The sequence below is a fragment of the Micropterus dolomieu genome, linkage group LG02 (genome assembly GCF_021292245.1).
Source record: "Micropterus dolomieu isolate WLL.071019.BEF.003 ecotype Adirondacks linkage group LG02, ASM2129224v1, whole genome shotgun sequence".
NCBI lineage: Eukaryota > Metazoa > Chordata > Actinopteri > Centrarchiformes > Centrarchidae > Micropterus > Micropterus dolomieu.
The window spans coordinates 24,078,251-24,099,647 of NC_060151.1; the positions used below are offsets into that span (position 1 = coordinate 24,078,251).

General features: G+C 40.8%; 2 protein-coding genes across 11 annotated transcripts in view; one reads left to right on the forward strand and one right to left on the reverse strand.

The window, feature by feature from the left end:
• The window catches only part of LOC123960173 (disintegrin and metalloproteinase domain-containing protein 11-like), a 25,103-nt gene extending 8,649 nt beyond the window's left edge, over positions 1-16,454 (reverse strand). For 4 of the 10 annotated variants that reach the window (XR_006822456.1, XR_006822455.1, XM_046034822.1 and 1 more), the window contains exons 1-13: positions 12,375-12,791; positions 11,481-11,671; positions 8,698-8,774; positions 8,272-8,338; positions 6,412-6,494; positions 6,209-6,272; positions 6,016-6,076; positions 5,320-5,501; positions 2,646-2,717; positions 2,272-2,438; positions 2,090-2,174; positions 1,088-1,178; positions 543-594 (exon numbers count right to left, since the gene is read on the reverse strand). Coding sequence is in view for 8 of the 10 variants with exons in the window: in XM_046034822.1 (XP_045890778.1) it covers positions 543-594; positions 1,088-1,178; positions 2,090-2,174; positions 2,272-2,438; positions 2,646-2,717; positions 5,320-5,501; positions 6,016-6,076; positions 6,209-6,272; positions 6,412-6,494; positions 8,272-8,338; positions 8,698-8,774; positions 11,481-11,671; positions 12,375-12,435 (1,253 nt within the window). In the remaining 2 variants the exon portion in view is untranslated. Of the gene's footprint in view, positions 1-542; positions 595-1,087; positions 1,179-2,089; positions 2,175-2,271; positions 2,439-2,645; positions 2,718-5,319; positions 5,502-6,015; positions 6,077-6,208; positions 6,273-6,411; positions 6,495-6,680; positions 6,702-8,271; positions 8,339-8,513; positions 8,575-8,697; positions 8,775-11,480; positions 11,771-12,374; positions 12,792-13,805; positions 13,831-16,379 lie in introns of those variants that run through there. The other 6 variants (XM_046034813.1, XM_046034792.1, XM_046034802.1 and 3 more) reach the window with 6 other exon arrangements.
• Positions 15,118-17,999, forward strand: si:dkey-208k4.2 (P43 5S RNA-binding protein-like). The gene is made up of 9 exons (XM_046034856.1): positions 15,118-15,387; positions 15,514-15,614; positions 15,686-15,782; positions 15,908-15,996; positions 16,178-16,251; positions 16,402-16,482; positions 16,564-16,793; positions 17,100-17,153; positions 17,426-17,999. Exons 1-9 carry the CDS (start codon positions 15,253-15,255, stop codon positions 17,684-17,686), a joined length of 1,122 nt encoding a protein of 373 aa, XP_045890812.1. The 5' UTR covers positions 15,118-15,252; the 3' UTR covers positions 17,687-17,999.
• Positions 18,000-21,397: the final 3,398 nt, after the last annotated feature.

Sequence of the window (21,397 nt, forward strand, 5' to 3'; positions counted from 1 at the left end):
CACACACACACACACACACACGCACACAAAGATCGAAACCAGGACATGACAAAAAATGTAATAAAAAACAGTGCTTTTCTGCCAGTAAGGAATGCCAGATCCACTGTGGGTGTCTGTGCCATCACTTTGCAATCTGACAGAAATGTTACCATCTGTAGTAAGATATTACTCAAGTAAATAACTGAACTGTTTCATCTGGTTAGGAGAGCCAAATCCAAATCACTCATACTGTACAGTAAATGCCTTTAATAAAAACATTTCTTACACTGTTTCAACTAATTTGCTTAAAACATCAAGCTGTGCTTATCACCGGCTTGGCTCATTGAAGATTAAGTAAAAGTCAACGCGTCCCTCTGTTACAGGTGTTTAATTGTCTAATTGAGTGAAATGAACGAAACAAATCGCAGCTTAGAGGGAGCGCAACAAAAAAACCCAGTCCTGCTGTTAAATTGTATCAACAGAGAACAAATGTATTTTACAGGTGTGTTGTGTTATTTATTTATTTTGTGTTCACTTGAGTGTGCTATGAAGTGGATCTTTACCCCGTGTCTTCCATGATGCAGCCCAGCCAGGCATCTGGACACCTGCAGTCTCCTGTGAAGAAGACCAGGAGGAAGAAGAGCACAGATGAGAGGGGGAAAGGTGACTTAAATAAATAATGGGGAAAAAAATAACATGCAGATCAGCATTAACAACCCAAGCTGTGACGCTTCACATACTGCAGCAAGTCCTGGAAAAAGATTTATGATCAAAAAATAAGAATAGCACTGATACGTAGTGACAGAGGTATGAAGCCTATAATTTGAGCTATTGTCCTGGCATTGAATAATGGACCTGATGGCTCTACAACATTAATCAGCGAGCCCGTTGTTCAGTGGCAGGAATGCTCTAACCCCCCCCTTCTTGGACGCAGATGACTAATCACCAAATGAAGAAGTCTAATTTCAGAAGAGAACTGCTGGACAGGGATACCGACACCCAACACTCTCTTTCTAATGTCATCTGCCTCAGTCTTGCTTTGATCATTTATGCAGTTCAACTCTTACTGCAGATAGATCTCTCTCTATCTGCCTTATCAGGCTTTTACCTGCAGAGTTGCGTGCGTTGTTCCACCTCATGCCGATGTTCTGGCCAAGACTCTGGCACAAAGTGATAGCCATTGCACCTACATTCCCATACTGGAACAACCACACAGAGAATCCACACAGGAGAGTTTTATTATGAGATGGGGACAACAATTATATAAAACAATGATAACATTTGACAATTTGGGAAATATATTCATTCGCTTTCTTGCCAAGAGTTAGATGAAATGGTCGATACCAATCGTGTTGTTTATGACATATACAAGGCTTTACGCCTGCAGCCAGTTAGCTTAGTCCAAAGGTAACAAAATCCTGTCAATAAAAGAGCTCACTGAAATTCACATTAGATGTTGTTTGTTTTTCTGTACAGAAGTCTAACCGGGGGTGTTATGTGCCAGATTATTTCTTGGCTGGGACCAGTAAAGTTGTTATAGACAGATTTTGTTACCTTTAGACAGAGCCAGGTTGGCCGTTTTCCCCCAGTTTCAGTCTTGAGCTGAGCTAAGCTAACTGTCTGCTGGCTCCAGCAACCTAATTACACCAAAATCATGTGAGTGGTTTCAATCTTCTCATCTAAATCTCGGCAGGAAAGTGAATAAGCATATTTCCTAAAATGCTTATGGTTGATGTAATACTCCTGATGCAATAAAACCTGAAACCTTTCATATTTAAATAAAATAAACAGGTGTGATATTTAAAACCTTCTTCATATCTTGGTTTAGTCCTCTCAAAATCTAGATTAAAATCAACTATGTTAGTCCAGTCTTCTAAACTACAGTTTTACCTCTGATCCACACGTTAAAAATGACAACTGAGGAGTTTCAATGTAAAACATTTTGTGCTCATTTAAACTTAAATTCAACTCGAAATTGCGCAACAAAGATGAGATACAATCAAAATGTGGTTTAATCATTTTAATCTACATTTAGCTAAACCCCAATCTTTAGTTTAAGTGAATCCCTGTTGGTGCAACGCAAAATATAACCGTTTTAGATTTTCCTCACCTCATTGATACCTCCTCCCCTTGTTAGAGAGCACACCCCTCCTGTGAAGGCCGTGCCACTGCGGCTACTGTGAAATGTACGTCCTCTGAGGTGCACATAAAAGATGCCATAATTTAAAATAAAACCTCAACTAGCATCGAAACATCAAATTCATTCTCAAGATATTTTTGCAGTCAACTTACGAGAAAAGTTGCACGACGTCACTCTGCTCTTTGATGTTGTCCTTCCTGTATTTCATGAAGTTCTGCAGCGTTATCAATGGATCTTCCACTACTGTCATCATATTTTTTGAGGTCCAGGTCTCCATGGCAACCAGCACAATTCTCGTGTTCAGCTGTTCCTTGTAGATCTGGGGACCGGTAATGCCCATCAGTCTACCACTTTGCGTGACACCTATACAGTAAACACTTTCTGTGTGTGTCCAATTATTTCCAAATGTGGAAATAAGCACATACCCACACATTCACTCACACACACACACTTCTTGACAGGCGGTATTGTGTGTATGCAGAGTTTAAGAGTAGGAGGATTATAATCCCACAAACAAAACTCTCACCGCATCTGCCATGTTGACCACTGCTTTGGCAAAGTTCTTGGTTTGGCTGCTGGAGCGACGCAGCTGTACAAACTGTGGAGACACAAATATACACAAATGATGTAAGAGATGGATCACATTCACTCCCACACACATAAATACACACGCTCACATTTGTACTTCTATACAGTGGTAACTCTCAAGGCTAGTTTTCTTTTTTTAGTTTAAATATGATTACATGACGAAAACCGATGTGCTGCATTGTATGTGCTGTATGCATCTTTGATAAATCATACATGTATTTATGTGAATAAAAAGTCAGACAAGGCTAACCGTGATGAAAACAAAATGAATCAGTATTCATCACATACTCTTCAAGTCTGTAAAGTGGAGAAACTGTTTTATCAACCTCTTGGACTAGTGTTAGTATGTATAGAGTCTGCTTTTGATTGAAGAGTAAAAGCTTTAATAGATTGTTCTTTATGGAACAACTGACATGTAACTCTCAGAAATAGTTAGAGAATACATTTGACAGAAAAACACATTTGTGCAATATTATTGACATAGATACATTTTACAGTGTTTTGGCTGACTAGGGTATTAAGCTGTATTTATTTGAGCCAGGGTATACAGCGGATGAAATGCAGCAGAGCTGTGCAGGAGAATATGGCCTGAGGGGACCAGCACAACCTGAGCCGCCGAAAGCAAAGAGTTTTCTCAGGCATTGCTCTCCAATGCCAACAGATATTGAATCATTCTGCTGCAATGAATTTCAGTGTGGACAGATTTTGCCATTACTGTGCATTACTATGCATTACTATGCATTAATGGTTTACTCCAAAGATGGACAGAGGTGTGCTGGAGACTTCTTCAGAATCCCAAAGATAAACTGGAAAAGATAAACAAGACCAGCAGGGCTGAGAGGGCAGTTGACCTTTAAGTGAGTATTTTGTTGGCCTATGTTTTGACCACCCCAGTCACAGCCTGTTCACCCTGATGCCTTCTGGGAAGAGATATAGGATTCTCTGCTGCTGCACCACCAGACTACAGAGCAGCTTTCCCCCCAAAGCTATCAGACTTTAAAACTCAAATTCATTCTCAGAACTGCTCCATTGAATCTAGTTTATTTTTCTTTTTTACAATTGCTTTTATATTTGCTGTATATTGTCTTCTACTTAGCAGAAGGAAATTACAGCCAAAATTCTTTTACCTTGTACCTTGTATAGGCTAAGGTGGTAATGTTACTCCAACAGGCTGGGGCGATGTTGGATTAATGTTGTAATATTGAGGAATAGTCAAACTGTGTCAACATTAAGCCTGATTTAAAGCCAACTAAATAACGAGAGTAGTTTGTTGGATGCTGGTAGATGTTTTTTCATGTTGCTTTTTGTGGAACTTTATACTGCAGGACTAGCTCAGCTAACATTGGCTTTGTTGTTATAACAGAAGCCCGCTGGGTGGGCATGGGTGCCAGAAGCTCAGGCACAATGCATCCTGGTACATATAGGCACTGACAGCATGGCTCTGCGAGCAGGAGAACTCCGCTTTTTTATTCAGTATCGGATACACTGAGGAATTTATTGCTTTAACTGTCTACATTTACCATCAACACTGACTGGACATCCACTAAAAAGTCTCAAGTCGATTTAAGTGAGCTTTACACCATTCAAATCACTAAGGGACTCGGTTTGTATTCAGTCAGTGTGTTTTTACAGTAATTTGACTGATTTCAGCAGCTACTTTCATTCTTTTTCGAGGGCACAGTCTACATTTTCTGCACTGATCAATTTATCAGAGTCTTGAAAGAGTAACTTCACGCCAGCATAAAAAAGGGTGTTTTGCTGTGCTTTAAGTTTCAGGCATGTTGCACCATCTGACCTTTGTGTGTGGTCGGAAGTGCAGTCTGTAACCACACCCAACAGTGAGGTTATGAGGTTTTGGAGTACACCTATACATCTCTGCAGCAATATGAAAAGTTAAACCATTGAAGGTCAGCAAAAAAAACAAGTGTCACTCTTTAAAAAATGTTCATTTAAACATTTACAGTTTTAATTTTGAGATAACGTTTGACAATTACCTGTTTTAAATTCTGACATTCGGGGAAGTACAGATGTTTTGTCCCCTAATATTTAAGTATGCCTTTTAAAAGATGTTTTGTTTTTTCATTTATTCCATTTTCTGAATTTTGCTTTATCTTTAGCAATATTTTGTCTGTAAACCTTTGAGACAGTTTCCATTGACATATCAACATTTGTACATTTATATTTCTGAGGGCAGTTGTAACAGTAGTTTAATTTCACAATGACATACTGTGATCTCAGTGGACGCACAATGAATAAGCAGTCTGCCTCAGTGGCCTCTGTCAGCTTTGCAGCCACAAATTAATAGAAGCTATTATGTTTGTATATGTCCATCTATGTAACAACATTTTATTTGGTGAAGTAATGATGTCTAAAAGTATGGAAGTGTAGCTTGCTTTTTTTGGTGCCAGTATGGGGATGTTCCTTTTTTAGCTTTCCCCTTTCCAGGGGCCCATATGTACAACAATGCGACAACAATCCACTCATCACTATGCTAGATGGGTAAATGGTAAGCCACTCAAACCATGCTGGTAGCTCTAGGCTCCGCTGGACAGCCTCGATTACCTACATCAGCACACACACATAATTAACAACAAAATGTACTTTTAACTCACCATTTCGTTGTCGTTGACCACCATCAACTCAATGTATTTGGTCTCAGTCTGGACAGAGGGCTTGCGAACAAATCTCTTGGAACGCCTCAGGCCACCAGACACCTGCTGCTCCCTCATTTTGTCCGGTTTGTCAGCATCACCATCACCTCCTCTGCTCTCCCACTCACTGTCCCCTGTACAGTCTGGACACAGAGAAGGAGAGCTGCAGGCAGTTAGAGCAATATTACTTGTTTATTGTACTGTAAGGTGCAGTGCAAACCTCACTATCTGAATTTCAGACAAGCCCTATAGTTTCCAATCAAAAAAGTGGTTATTACCCTGTATAAACTAACTAAAAATTACATCTCTTTCAATTATCACATTTGTTTTGTCTGAGATGTCCTCTCTCATTGGTGTGAAGAATTCCTATCTTTTCGATTTCATTGAGAAAACACATATATATATGTGTGTGTGTGTGTGTGTGTGTGTGTGTGTGTGTGTGTGTGTGTGTGTGTGTGTGTGTGTGTATGTTATTAGACATAAGTATTACCCATAGAATATTAAATAACATATATTTTAATTATAACAGTTGATAGGACGTTTGGTCTAATTTATCTAACTGAAGGCAAGGTGATTATATTAAAATGTCAAAAAGATAAGGAAAGGCAGAATTATTCTGACGTAAGTGTCAATAGTGCTTTAAATGCACGTATGTACCTGGGCAGTGGGGGGAAAGTCTGACATCAGGCATCCTGTGGATTAAGTGAGCACCATCATCCTATAACAGAATGTACCCAAGATGATATTAGACCTAAAAACAACAAAATCATCACCCCAAATCTATTAAATTCTCTATTCTGCCAGTTAGTTCAGTAATTATCACTACAACTTCTATCCATTGACAATTTACCTTATTGCTCCCGTTGTGAACGGGCTCAATCCAGTAGGAGAAGACACCATCAGAGAACATGCCCCTAAGAACCAACATCAAGAGAAAGACAGTGACATACAGAGCAGAAAGGACCAGAAAAAAAAGAAGTAATTATGTGTTCAGAGAAATTAATCAGGACAACAGGTATGTGATTTTATTATTAGGTTTACTGTCAGGCTCACCACAGGTCGTGGCAGGTGGAGAGAGCTGCCCAGGACTCTGGTAAACCTCTTAACCTTCCCTGGTAGTAGCAGTGCTCCCCTCCCTGTGGACACAATACAACCTCAAAAAAAAAAACAGACTCTACTGACACACTTCAGGTTTTAAAGGCTTGCTTCACTGGGTATCGTGATAGATCAACTCTGAGGAAAAACCTCTAAGCCCTCTACACATGCAACTCCCCTCTCCATCTTTCGCCTCTATCACGTTTATGGCACAGTTTGTGACCTACTTGTGTCCCGTGCTCTACTCCACCATACTCTGCTTCACTGACAATAGAGGTGGAGGTACACCCTTTACAAAGATCTCTTCAATAAAACAACACTCATTCTGCCCACACAGTTAGATCTGAGAATTTAACATGGAATGACTGTACAGAAGGTAGGCTGCAACTGAAAAACACAGGATGAGAGCAAAAATGAAATTGTGCTCTGCTCTTTCCTGCCCTTATAACAACCTTGACTACCACAACAGAGCGCTAGATTTAGCTCCAGCTAACACTCCCTAAAAAGTGGACACAGTGTTTCACGAGGTCACAGGGAAGATGAGCCACGAGGAAAGCTGAGAAAAGTGAGCGAACACTGGTTCACCTGAATCAAACTGAGCTGAGCAGGGTGTCTAAGACTCGCCCCAACAGCTCAGCAAAACAACGCCTTTGTGCTCTTTCAATGACAAGGGAGATCAGCTTGGTGACACGCTGGCCTGAATGCATCACTCCTGCCATGTCCAGCACCATAATCAGAGGAATCACGTGAGACCTCCATCCAGCTGAGCGACAATCTGGCCTGACTACGGATCTCCACTTCCTGCCCTGCAAGCCTCCTCTCCCTCCTGCCAATCTGGAAACAAATCAGTTTTCTATAAACGCACATACCCCCCCCCCCACCCCCATAATGACTCCTCCCTGATACCAAAGCTCATCTTGCCTTTGTATTAACTGGCATTTTATTCCTCATAATCCCTCCTCCTCTCTCACCGGCTCTGCTCATCCCTCCCTCTCGGTCTTCTTTCATTCTCTTAGCTGCCAAGAACTTAATGACACCGCTGCGCTAAATCGTTGCTATGGAAACAGGCTAGTGATTGGTCAGTAGGACTGCGTTTGGAATGATTTGTTGGTGGGGACACGGAGTGCTGGGTGGGTGGGTGCCGGGAGGTGGGGGTATTTGTACTGAAAGAAAGTAAAAAAACAAACAATTAAGCATCCCTCCTGGCTAGCAGAATGCAGTGACATTCCTCTGGTCTGTCCTGACAAGCACACATCAAATTAGATGTCAAGGTTTTCATCCATATTCCTGTTATCTCTTAATTCTTTCTCTGAGCTGTTGGTTTCACACCACAGACATCCACTGCAGAGGTTACAGCAGAGAGGCATGCATACAGGCAAACCCATGTATGTAGAGCACAGTAACATACATAATTTTAATACGGTAGCCTACTTTTGAAGCAAAGGGCACACAATGAGCTTTCCATAAATAGATAAAACAGAAGGATGAGTTCAAACTGTAAAAACTTCTACAAAAACATCACATAAAAGCATCAGCCTTAAAAAATCTTTTGTTTCAGATCTGCAATGTTAAAACATATATGAGACATAGGAATTATGTTTTATAATTAACTCTAGACTATGTGAGGTATTGCATCTGACAAACAAAACTTTAAATGAATTCACTGGCAGCAGCACTAGTATAAAATGTGACAAAGTGTCAGTTGCACTGCTGCTCTGGTCATCTCATTAATATGCTGCCTTCTATGTGCCAAAATACAAGTTCACTCACTAAAATCCTGCCAGTACACATGTCCTCACCCCACGCAAACAATCTTACCACTGACTGTGAGGGTCTGCCATCCTGGTTAAAGTGCCGTTCCACATATTCTGAAGACAGAAGGTGACTGCAAAGAGAGGAGAGACACCATGAACATCTCTAACAGCATTATCTCCATCACCATGTAATCAAAATTGGTTTCTTCAGGGATATTTCCCATCTCTTGCTCCTCTCCCCTCAAATATATTTCACAAAGAATAGGTGAACATATTAACATGTGGTGTTAATAAAATCAGTGGAACCTCATAAACATGCAGCAGGATTGGTATTCCCCATCTTGTCATGTAACATAACAGAGGCGCTAAGTGCATATGCTTGAGTGCAGGGAAATGCTAATGAGAACAGCTGCAGTAAATTAAGAGCACCTACTGATATAAGTGTGCACAAAAAAAGGCAGCTCTGATGATTTTACATGGTGATACTAACTGGTTTAGCTCCAGGTCCAGAGTGAAGTTTTGTCCAAAGGCTTCAACTTGGAAACAGCTCTGGGCCAAGTGGACAGGCTGAAAAAGAAACAACCTCACAGTGAGACAGATTTGATAGTTGATTAATCAAAGCGTCACAAAACAATTGTGGCTAAGTGTGGCGCTCTGTAAAGACCCCATGAATAATTCAACAGAATCAATAGTGTGGACGCTCTAAAAGCATCTCAGCAGCTGAAATATTATGATTAATAAAGTCTACATTGATCTACATTGGCTGCCAGCATTCAGGCAGGCATGACGGCAGAGAGCTATGGCTGTTTAACAGCTAAGTTAGAATTTCGTGTTAAAGAAGAATGGAGAGGGGCTTGACAGAAAGAGGGGAAGAGGAAGAGGAGAAAACTTTCCTGGTATTGTCTATATTCAGCCATGCTGTGCCAATGTCCCTTATGGACAGGCACCATAGCTAAGGAGGTGAGGAGGCAGCAGGGCCAGGAGAGAGAGAGATTTACTGCAGACTAAACAGTGTGTCTCTTCAGAAGCTCTGCTTGTGCCAGCATGGCTTTGATCTCAGTCTGAGGAACCAGGCTGCAGTGAATCACTGGGCTTTTACAATAAAATGCATCACTATCCAGGAATTATTCCCTCCAGTGAGTACGGTCAACAGATTTCTTACTACTGTTTTGGACAAGCTGAAGCATGCTGTCCATCAGTGCTCTGTCTTTCCACAGTAACATTGGTTGCATTTGTGATTTCTGATCATTATTTGTGGCAGTTTCCACAGTTGTCATAGATGTTCATAATTACATATTTTACTAGGACTTCTCGTCCACATTGGGCCAAAAGCTGAGACTGAAATATGATTTTTGATAAAAGGTCCTTTTAGTAGCTGCTCTGGAGCTTTCGATCATATCAGATCATTCATTTCCTCTTTGACAGATCCTCCTGCTACAGACCTTTGTCAGCCATGATGGATATTAAAATGTAAATGACTGATTATTTAGAAAAAAATGTATACATTTTTAAATAATGATAGTAATGCCAAACAATGTGTCTGACTTCTTTATATTAAACAACAAACTGCTAATCTTATCAGAGAGTGCTTTTCTTCATGGTTTTATCCTTGAAGTTTTGTTTCTCACATGACATAAGAAATTGAGGCCATTAATCAACCAATACAATATATTTCAGACATAGAATATCCACCTGACAACCAGTAATATCAATACCCTGGTACAGCATTATCAACTGAAATCTTTTAATAACTGTAATCCATCCTGTGTTAAAAAAAAGTATTTATGCAAAACATTAAAAGCATACATTTTATAATTTCATAAATCTTTCAGTGCGAACACAAGAAAATTACCTTAACATCTACAACAAAATAACCAAACCAGTAAGCCAAAAATGCTGCCTCACCTATTTTCAACACAATGTGATGTGACAGAAAAGAAAGAAAAAGTTCAGCTCTTCCCCTGCTGCTTCTAAATTAAAAATGTCCCTCATTCCTAGCATCCTAAATATTTAAAAAACAAAAAACCCAGCTAGTCAAGTTCAGAAGCTGTAAAATGAACTTTTGAACAATGTCATCACTTGTGTCTTATGAATATATATTATTTTACCCGTTGTTGTTTTTTTATTCATATAGTATACTTTTTGGTTAAGACAGCTTCTCCTCCAGGGGAAACAACATTCATCTTAACTACAGTCTTCAAGTGTGACTGTGTGCGTGCGCAAGTGGCCTAATGTACTTCCTCATAACAGTTATGTGAACTACATCATATTAGCATGACAGAGCGAGAGATGGGGTAGGGGGTGGGGCAGGGATGGGGAGTGCTCAAGACTCTTGGACCATGCAGCACTTCTTACACAGGCCTGTTTCATAATTAATGGGGACATACTTCAACACACCACTGAATAATGAAGAAGTCAGGGGCTCAGCACGGTAGTCGGATGATCGGACATGGTGACTGAATATATTTCAAGAGGGGGTTAGCTGTGTAGATAAGGACCACTACAAATACAAACATTTAAACAGCTCTTTGATAATCTGTGCATTTACTACAATGCTTGCACAGTATACAAAGCTGGTCAAAGGCTTCAGTTTCAGAACTTGTTGCCAGATGTTACGGCTTGAGTTTAGGAATAAATGGCTGTAAAACAACATCTTGTCTGTCTTGGTTTCATCCTGCTGACGTTAGTTCACTGTGGGCATTTGAAGGGATATTCAGTGCCTAACTGGGTCAAAATCACAAGGAGTGGAGACTGCTGCAATACACCACCCTGCATTGTCATCCCTGTGTAGCAGGAGCCGAGTGAGCAGCGTAGAGCTGAGCGCTGCACCGTTACAGACACTGAAAAAATGAGGTTCCCATCATCAGAATAACAGCCTTGGTACTGTCACACCCATATATGTCCACACAGACTTGCTACAGTGCCACCAGTAGTGAATATTCTCTAGTAAGTAAGCAATGCTGAGCACCAGACTTCAACTTCTCAAAGGTTTCCTGATCTTACTGATCTGCACATTAACCTGAAAACCCTCATTCCTTATGATTTTGCTCCAGAGTATTTTTTTTTCTAACTGTGTTAGACTAGGATACTTTGTTTTTAATCAAATTGCAGTGAGATTCATCTATTCCTTAATGACCACTGGGTCTCCCTGGTCCCCAAATTAAGACCACTTGGCTGAGAGCAGAGTGATCCAATGTGAGAATAAACAGAATTGGACATATGAGAGTGGCATTTTTAGCAAGGGGTGGGGGGGGGTCAGTTACAACAACTTACCGAGGTGTCCCCGGTGCTGTTCTTCACCCTGGTATCCAGGTGGTCATGAGCCAATTCTTCCTCCGACTTGATCTGCTGCACCAGCCGCTTCGGATAGGTGACCTTGGTGTCATTGTCCCCACTGTCCAACCACCCAGCTGGGGTAAACCAGTCCCACATGCCTCCATCCTGCATTGGGCTCCTGTCCACACCTGCATGTAGTGCAACAGGGACACTCTCACCATAGGCTCATAGGTGTGCAGAGGGCTTGGCAAGGTATGGGGACACACCTGAGCCTGTCTAAACTGGACCTGGTAGTGGTGTAGTAAGCAAAGCCAACAAAAGTAGATTTGAAAGTGATACATTTTTAACAAATTGTTTTTCTGTAAAATGGTGGTTTGGTGACCTAATTTATCACACTGACCATCAGTCACTAGTATTTTCTAAGAAAGATAGTGGACATAACTACGGTTTGATATAAACTAATGAATGCATTAATTTGTCACAGTTTATAGGCCCTATAGTAGACTGACGACCATATTGACACCTACAGAGGGCACATATATCTTACAATCTCAGCAATCATCAATCAGGCTGTGAAAAACATTGCCTTGGTGATTGACAAATCATAGTGCGTCCAGATGTGTACTGGATTAAACACCCTTGGAAATGGTTATGGGTACGTTGGATATAGGCAATGGGGCTGCGATGAAAATGTGTTGATGCAGCAAATCTACCGCATTGGAGAGCGCTTTCAGGCCAGTAGGCTGTTAGTTGGCATGGAGATCCCGCTACAATAAAATCACAAACACAAAAGTGCTGGTGCAAGGGGAAAAAATGTGGATGCAAAGGAAACGAAAAGGGTGCTCCCGCTCTTTATCCAACCCCCCTCTCTCTCTTCGCTTTCTCTCTTACCTGAGACTGCAAGCCTCTCGCCCACTGCAGCAAAGACCATGAAGCACCACACCGCCAGCATGATCTTCACATATTCCCCCGGATTACAACATCGAGAGTCGCAAAATGTCACGATGGAGGGGAGGGAAAAAGACCAAAAACAGCACCGCAGAAATGATGGCGAAGATCGAAAGTGAATCTGCTAAACATCTGATGATGCGCGTCCTCTCATCTCACCCCCTCTCTAAGTATCTCTCGCCCTCTCAGCTCCGGCCAACGCCGCTACTGAGAATTTGAATTTGCACATCAGAATGATGAAAAATGAATCATAATGTAGATATATGGCGGATATGATCAATACAGGCCTTTCAGGAAGGAAATAGTGATCAACGGGCGAGTGCGCACCGCGGATGCACAGCTCCGCAAGGCTGCGCGGGTGCGTATGGGTGTATGGATGGGGTTGTATGTGTGTATAGGCTATGCGAGTCTGCGGTATGCGGAAACGAAGGGATGGGAAAGCGAACAGAAATGCGTTGGGTTTGCGGTGATGAGGACACGTGGGACCTTGGTACCCTCCCTCATCCCGAGCAGCCTCCTCCTCCCGTTGCCATGCAGCCCTGCGTAGGGAGAAGATGTGACAGCCCGCGCTGCTGAGGCGCACGGCCGCGGATGAACGCCAAAACATCCTGACAAATACAGACCTTATCGACAAGTAGCCTAATGTTCCTCACAGATAGTCTACTTTTTCTGTGGGAACCAACACAAACATTGTAAAACTTAGCTGAACTGTAAGTAAGTCCCTGTGATTCTAAATAAATATTAAAAAAAAAAATAAATGCCATAAAAATACACTTAAAATAACTCATTTACTCATTTACAGGGATACAATAAAAGTGGGGCTGATGTAGTATAATTTTGATCATGTGATATGTATTTGCCTTTCTGAAAACCTTTGCGTTGACTGAAGAGAGGTAGATTTTTCCCTTTGATATTTACAAAACTGGTTTCCTCCTAAGGCAATGGTGTGACATTTAGCTTATCTTGGAAGCTTTCTGGGATCCACTAGCTGTAGAACAAAGGCTTTGTGCTCCTCTCCTTAAGTGATTTCAGCAATGACACAGTGCAGTGTTTACAAATAGCAGCATATTAGATTAACTCCATTGCTGAAAACCAGACAGGTGGCTTTAGTTCAATGAAAGTACAAAAATTGGTATATTTTGCTGACCAAAATGACCAGCCATTCATCATAAAAAATACTGTAAATATCCCTATAAGACAGTTAAAAAAATTGGTAAAATACTCCAAGGTAAACATGACAAGTGTGATGAATGAAATAAAAAATATATATCTGAAAGACATGGGTACCAACATACAATCAATTGGCTTCTTATTGGGAACAATAAATACAGATCAACTGAGACCTGCATCGTGTTGCTCCCTCAGCCATGTTACCTGCTAGGTTATCTTCCTTGATGCAGTCCCGCATCATACTGCTAATGGTGGGAAATTGTGCACTGACAACCCTCTCTAAATATTTCATCTACCCCCCTTTGAGACTAACGAGGAGTGAGAGATAGTGGGGAAGAGATGGAGGGGAGAGCAGCAGGAGGAATAAAAGTGTCAAGGCCCAAATATGTGCTTGTCCCGTCCCTTCTCCCCAAAAATAAGAAGGTTGACATCAAAACAGACATCCATGCAGTACACACTGGCCTTTTTTAATCTGAATTCTAACACAACTATCAACATCTCCACTATTCCTGATAAATTGGCTGCTGATTACACACTACTGATGCAGTAAATTAAACATGAAACAGTGGAACAGCTTAACAAAAAAAGAGAACTGTGGAGTCAGGGAAGCAGGATATGGCCTGCGCTTCACTTGGATAAAAGTCCAATACTCCATTTACATCAGTGATTACCAAAATGTCTTTTAAGATTCTAAGACAAAGCCTTTCATCACCGAGGTTTGACATTTAGGTGGTCCTTTACATGAGAAAGTTCCGAACACAGGAAGGAAGTCTTCACCTTTTCCCTACTAAAGTCTTTATATTTAAAATTAAACAGACACAACGCAATTTGCTGCAGTGATCACAAGCAGACTCAATCATTTCAGGTATGTGAACGTTGTACAGTCAACAGAAATGCCAGAGCAACACTACCATCTACTGTGCAAATAGCTGTATCACACTTACAGTTACAAAAAGCTGTTATTAGTTATTATCAGTCAGCCAGAGTAAGGACAAACCCGACGTCTGAGAAGAGTGTTTATCATTTTCCCCCCACTATAGTCTTTTGGTGTAAGCTAATCCTGCAATTTTTAAGACTGGAGAATTGAGTTGTTATTTTAGTTCCAGTGTTATCTGCTACAGAGGCCTGCCTTGGTTGGATAATCGTATTATTTGGAAGAGTTCTATTATTAGGCTATAGATTTTAGCTGAAAGTCCAGTTTTTATATTGACTTCTTATTATTTGCACTTTAAGTTTTGCATATCATCTGTTGTTTTTTTAACAACAGATTACAGTTTATCATTGAACTAAATAAACTAGAACACTAAAAAAAAAAAATTAAAAAAAGTCTAATTCACTACCGACAGGCAACTGCAACAACTGTCTGACTTTGAATAGGCTACATGTGTTGACTTGCCCGTGTTTCGCGTTTGATTGCACGCAGCTGAGCTTAGCAAGGCAATTAGGTTAATTTGTTACAGCTTTACTTCTTGAGGACTGCAATGTGTTGAATCAGTGAACAATGCGGCGCTGCCTGACTCACCGCCTTGTGACCCGACGTTGTCAATTAACTAATTAAGTTCATTCAAGAGGTTATAATACAGGGTGACAAAAGCGGCGGCCTTTCCATAGCATATTTTCGTTGGAAAAGTGTTAAGATATCGAGGACAACATGAATGAAGTGCTCAATGCGAAATCTGCCGGCGGTCCGCCGCTGCAGCTGTTCAACTGCACACACGCGGGTTGTGGAGCGACTTTTACCAAACAGTGGAGACTGAAAGAGCATGACACTGTGCACACTGGAGAGGTAACATGCATTAACAAAGTATCTGCAAAACTACTACACATTTTCAAAAGACACGTATGTTAACTACTTTAAAAATGCATATAAAATGCCTACTTTATTTGTTAAACTATTATGAAATATCCACAGCGTCCGTGCCAGTGCACAATTGCAGGCTGTGAGCGTCGTTTCTCAAGAAAATCCCACCTGCGCCGCCACATGCTACAGCACAGAGGGGTGAAGCAGTTCAAGTAAGTCATAAGTAAAATTTGTACTGTTGATCCCCCTCAACCGCGACCATATTTATCTCTTCTCTCTGCAGATGCAAATTCGCCACCTGCACAAAGAGTTTCTTCGACGCAGGCAAAATGAAGAGACATGTACGCTACGCCCACGACGATAAAAACAAGTATTTCAAGGTTTGTCTAAACGCATATATCCACGAGATGGCGCCAAAATGCCTCCTTTTGCAACAGCATCCCCTGAGTCACTGCTGTTTATGTTGAATAAACCTGTCTTAACCACGTGAATGTTTTCTCCACAGTGTAGTCAGCCGAACTGCACCATGACCTTCAAAAAGCGCAGAATGTTTAAACTGCACTTACAGGAGCATGAAGTGGCTGCTAAATTCAAGTATGTTTGTTTGTAGTACAACATTAGGCTACTTCTCACAGAAAACATAGCATCAGTTTTGCTTGTCTGGAGTAGAGGCTCTAGCAGGAGATAAATGAGTGGTTACAGGCTGAGTGGGTGTGGCCCCAGTGACTTGGTTAAATTTATTTTTACATCTGCTTGTCCCCGGTGGGGTACTTAGGTGTCTAAAGGACGGATGCGCTGCCACGTTCGACTCCCATATCGCCCGCAAAGCCCATGAGAAGAAGCACGCAGGTTGGTCTATTTCAATCTTAGCAGGGGTCCTTTCATCTTCCATCCCTGTAAAAATTTCTACATTAAAAGAGGGTTATGGCTTCCTCAAAGGGAGCCAACTTGTGAGCTTTTGATTTCCTGATACTCACTGGCCTTGTTTGGTCCCTGCAGGTTACCGCTGCCCTCATGCTAACTGCCAGGTCCTTGAACACACCTGGGGGAAACTTCAGAAGCACATGGCCAAACATCCAGGTAAATATGTTGTGGTCATAGTGCAAAATTGCTTAAATCTATTCCAATTTGCTTTTTCTCACATTAAAAAAAATTTTGTAGCCACATTCACGTGCCAAGTGTGTAAGAAGGTGTTTAAGAAAACTGACGCTCTGCGGCGGCACAAACGGATCCACGCTTCCCACAAGCCTGTGCTGGTTTGTCCCAGGGACAACTGCAAGGCCTACTTCTCTACAACCTTTAACCTGCAGCACCACATCCGCAAGGTGCATCTTGAGCTCCTCAAATTCAGATGCTCTTTCCCCGACTGCCTACGCATGTTTGCTATGCGGGTAAGTAACAGGTCTTGTGTTACTGGTCCTTTTGAGGGGATGTATTGGAATTGTTTGCTTTGCATTCAAATACTTATGAGACGTAATGTTCTGAGTTGCATCATGCAGAACTACAATCTTAAACAGTATTAATATTCCAATTGAAACTGTTTACACCAAGCAAATGTGTGAATTTTCTGACAATGGTTATAAATGTGCCAAATCCAATTTTAAAGTAATTTTTAACTTTGAATGTTAACATTTTACTGCCTTCATGTACAAAGTTTCTACTTGAGTATTACTTTATGGCTTTGTTTTGTTCCACAGGAAAGTCTGACCAGACACCAGCTTCGCCATGACCCAAGTGCCACCTCTCGCAAGGTAAGTCTGATATCTGTATGCTACCACACAGCTGTGAACTGAAGTGATCTGGCCAGAAGACTATGGATTTTTAACTCTTTAGAACCTGTTGAAAGCAGACTCCTCTGTACTTCTGACCATGTCCCTGAACTGAAGGGAACGGGCAGTTTGAGAGCTGGGAATTCATGATTTTCAAATGATGGGTGGCTAAGCAAACCAGTATAGTGACATCAAACTGCAAAAACTTTCCAGTATTATTCCAAAACGTTTCTCAATTGTTTCTATGCCAACAGAAACGTCGACGGCCTAAGAAGTCCTGGCAGAAGCGTTTGGATGGACACCATCTGCCACTGGTGGAGGAAAACTTGCGTCGCCTCTTCGCCCTGCGCATGCGGATCTCCCGACGTGCTAAAGTGGAAACCAACCTCTCAGGCCTCTTCAATGAACGGAAGATCCCTCATTATGTTGACCCAGAAGTCAACCTGCGCAGTCTGTTTGGTATCAAACAGCCTCGTCCTTTAGAGAAGCCTGAAGTTGCACCAGTACAAGGTTAATTAAAAATCCATCCAGACCAGCTGTGAATTTTGATTGTTTGAACTTCCTGGAATTTGTGCAGGCTTAAGTTGGTCTATTTCATTTTTGAGAAATTATAAATTGGGTCTCTTTGAGTTTTTTTTAATGTAGTTGATATACATTAACATTTGAATCTCAAAGTAATTATTTGTCACTTTGACACATTGCTTAGGATGTTGAGCTTTTGAGAATTTCAAAGATTGAATTATAGTTTTTGAAGACAACAGGTCTTAATCGAAATGCATATTTTGTAAAATGATACTTGTTGACCCAATAAAATGATTTGCATGTTGATCAAAGTCCACTGTATTGCTGTTTCACCATTTGTGTTTCAGTTTAGAATAAAACTGCTGGAGGTCTGCCCATCAGTAGCAGCTGCTAGAGAAGCATCATGTCCAGAACTAATATTTGTTCAGTCATTTAATTGCAATAGACAAAGCATTTCATTGTTGGTGCACTCAAACAGCCGTTCTCCTCTAGCATCAATCTTTTGTTCTTGCTTTTTGGCTCCACGTATTGGTTTGACATTTTGCTGAACATGTTGGGAGCTCATTAAATATGAACAAAAGACTGCACATGAGTAAGAGCTGAGTCACAGAAAGCATGTCACTTTGGGGGAGGATGAGACTTTGAACACAAAGTAGACAAGTGTCAGCTGTGGAATCTGTTCAACTGAGGTTAAGCTGTAATTTAGATTTTGGCCTCATTAACATTTACACTAAAGGGAATGGTATTGCTAGTGTGTAACTTGAGTAAATTTGGCACATCTAGATTTTCATTATCAATTATCTACTTTCTCGATAGTTTTGTCTAATGATGGGTTTCTGCAAATGGTTAATGTTAATGAAGGTACTATAACAAACTGTTTAATCTGAATCCTCAACAGGATAATTTTCCAACAGGGGCTTGTATTGAAGTATTGACAAGCACTACAAACTCCACAGCTACAATAAAACATACCTGACAAGAAAGATAATGAAGCAGGATCTCCTTGTAAATCAAACTGGCTGCAGCAGATTCTACACATGTGAAACAAACAAGGCAAAGCTAGCAGCGTTTAGCAGTTAAATCCAAATATCAATGTTACGCTGAAATCTAAATACCAACAGATGAGGATGGACCTGATATTGCAGGGAACAAAATATACACAATGAGGAACAACAGGATGAATTAATAGTGATAGTAAGTGGTTAAAACTGCACAGTTTAAGAGAACAGTCAGAAAACTCAGATAACCCATTTACAAAACATTTTTTATAATATAAAACAGAAAAGCAGCAAATCACATTGGCAATACTTTAATGATTAATCAATTAACCAAGTAGGCTACTGTAGTTTCTAAATTATTTTCTGTCATTGATTAATCAACTGATTGTTGCAGCTTTTCAGTCAACAAGCTTGTAAGAATAAGGCTAGCTGTGCCACATTTTGCTGCCGTTTAGAATAGATTGATTGAAGACTTGCTGTTATGGGAAGCTGATTCTTAATAACTAGTTCTGTGTTCGCTTAGTCAGATATTACCCTGTGGAAAATTAAATATACATTTTAAAATCAAAGGCTTTCTGAAATCCTTTTTGCCCTTTTGGTTTCCTTTTAGCTTCAAGAGTGTTTCTGTCAAAATGCTCCTTTTTGTGTTAAATAATTAATTTTTTTCCCAGTCCAGTGGAGCATTAAGGCAGAGTCCATTTCAAAGCTTCAGCTAAGCTCTACAGCTTGTCAATTTGAGTTCGGATGGCGTCTTCACGGCTGTGGGGTTTTTTTTTTGCTCTGCCAAAGGTCATTCTCTTGGCTCTGCAGCCTCAGGCTACCTTCCTTCACTAGCTTCTGCTCTGCCTCCTGAGGTCCCATACATTAACCTATCCAAGCAGCAGAAGTGCAAGCTCTGTCAAACTGGAGGGGCTGCACATGGCTTCACCCATCAGAAACGCATGCCTCAACAGCTGACAGTGTGTGTTACATCCATATTTATCTTGCCTTTAGTTATATTACATTCTTTTGCAAAATGCAATGTACACAGCGCAGATAAAAGCATCAGTGAGACACTGAGTGCCTCTTAAGATTGTGATGTTGCTCTGTGTTGCAAAGCTATCAAAGTCAGCACTTCTCTGCTGAGCAGGAATTTGAAAGGACGGTCTTGTTTCTATGGTGACGCAACACAGGAAACAAGGTTTTCTTAAATATTTGTTCTGTTCCTTGTCTTCTCAGTGGGGTTTTTAGAACAAATGAGACTGTGTTTGCAGGTGTTCAGCAGGTGTTGAAAGTACTTCCGTGATTAGATGTTCCTTGCTGACTACAGAGTTAAAGATAATTGTTTTCAACTGGTCCCACAAAGTTCCATAAGGGTGAGGACGCTGCCTGGTGTCATGCACTGGGTTTATACCAGCAACACTATCAAAGTGAGTTTAACCACAACCTCACCATCTTCCTCTGGCTCTCTGGAAAGGCCATGCTAATTATCCACATAGTGAACATGACCTTTGGTGGAACATGCTGAGCTTGATTTTTGCAACATGTGAATCATCATCAATCAACAATACCATCACTGCAAGGAAGACTGGGACACTCATTCCACATTCATGATTGCCTGATTAGCTCTAGGGAAACAGGTAAAGGATTGATATTCAATAGTTGTGTTAATACTGTCAAATGCATGGAAAGAGATTTTTTCATGGCTCTAGGGAAACAGGAAGGCTTCAGTCAGTGCCAAAGCTGCAATGGGATTTGGTTGCTGATGCTGGCAGTTTATCTATAGGAATGGATAGTTTGTTTCTAAAAATAAACTGCTTCATCCACACTGACTCAGGCTGTAAAAATACGTCAAGTCTATTTACATAAATAAATCTTACCATTAGCGGCTTTAATTGCGGGTGGTATATATTTCCCTGGTTGTTTTGCCCACTCAAGGGCAAAAATGCACAAGTAAAACATTTGAATCACCTTGATCCTGTTGTGAATCATTTTTATCTGAATGACGACAGCTTCTCGAAAAAATTGCCTCGACCTACAGGAACAAGTACTCACTGAGTGGCTTGACGGGTAACAAAATGATTCAACTAATGCCTCAGCTACACTAAAAAACAGCACTTTTTATTTTTACAACTAATAAATAGTAACATGGGTGCTCTATCTCTGGAATACTTTTACAGATCTGCCAGGAAACAACATAGATGGTCGGTGCCTTGTAGTGGTCTACCAACTATATATTAAAAAACATTATATTACATTCATTTGACAACAGCTAAGGCATTTTTACTCTAATTGCCAGAAAACAGATACCATCTTTAGGTTTTAGATGCCAATGCAACTCTGTTTATTTCTTGGAAAATTTGTGGTGTTTGTGTTATGTTTTGTTCACCCTTTTATCAATTAGGTGATGGCCTTTATTCCACACAATTTTCTAATTTGAGTGGTGACCCACACAGAACACGCAGGGAAACAAACAGGTGCGTCACAGAGGGAGAAAAACGTTGTTTCAGAAAATCCGGAAACAAGAAGATAAATTAAAGTAGGTTAACTATACAGCAGTCATGCCCTGATTTAGCCTGCTTCCTCCAGAATAGATGACCCAAAACCTCCTCTCCCTCCTTTTTTCTCCCTTTTCCCATGACCCTGTATAAAGAGACAGCTTTTCATTGCTGTAACACAACCACATGCCTACTAAACTGACAGGATTAACAAAATAAACATAAGATA

Excerpts from the sequence above, each read along its gene's own strand:
- si:dkey-208k4.2 (XM_046034856.1), top strand. The coding sequence starts at position 15,253 with ATGAATGAAGTGCTCAATGCGAAATCTGCCGGCGGTCCGCCGCTGCAG. Across the intron at positions 15,997-16,177 it reads GAAGTGGCTGCTAAATTCAA|GTGTCTAAAGGACGGATGCG; the intron begins GTATGTTTGTTT and ends TGGGGTACTTAG. Across the intron at positions 16,794-17,099 it reads TACGCATGTTTGCTATGCGG|GAAAGTCTGACCAGACACCA; the intron begins GTAAGTAACAGG and ends TTTGTTCCACAG.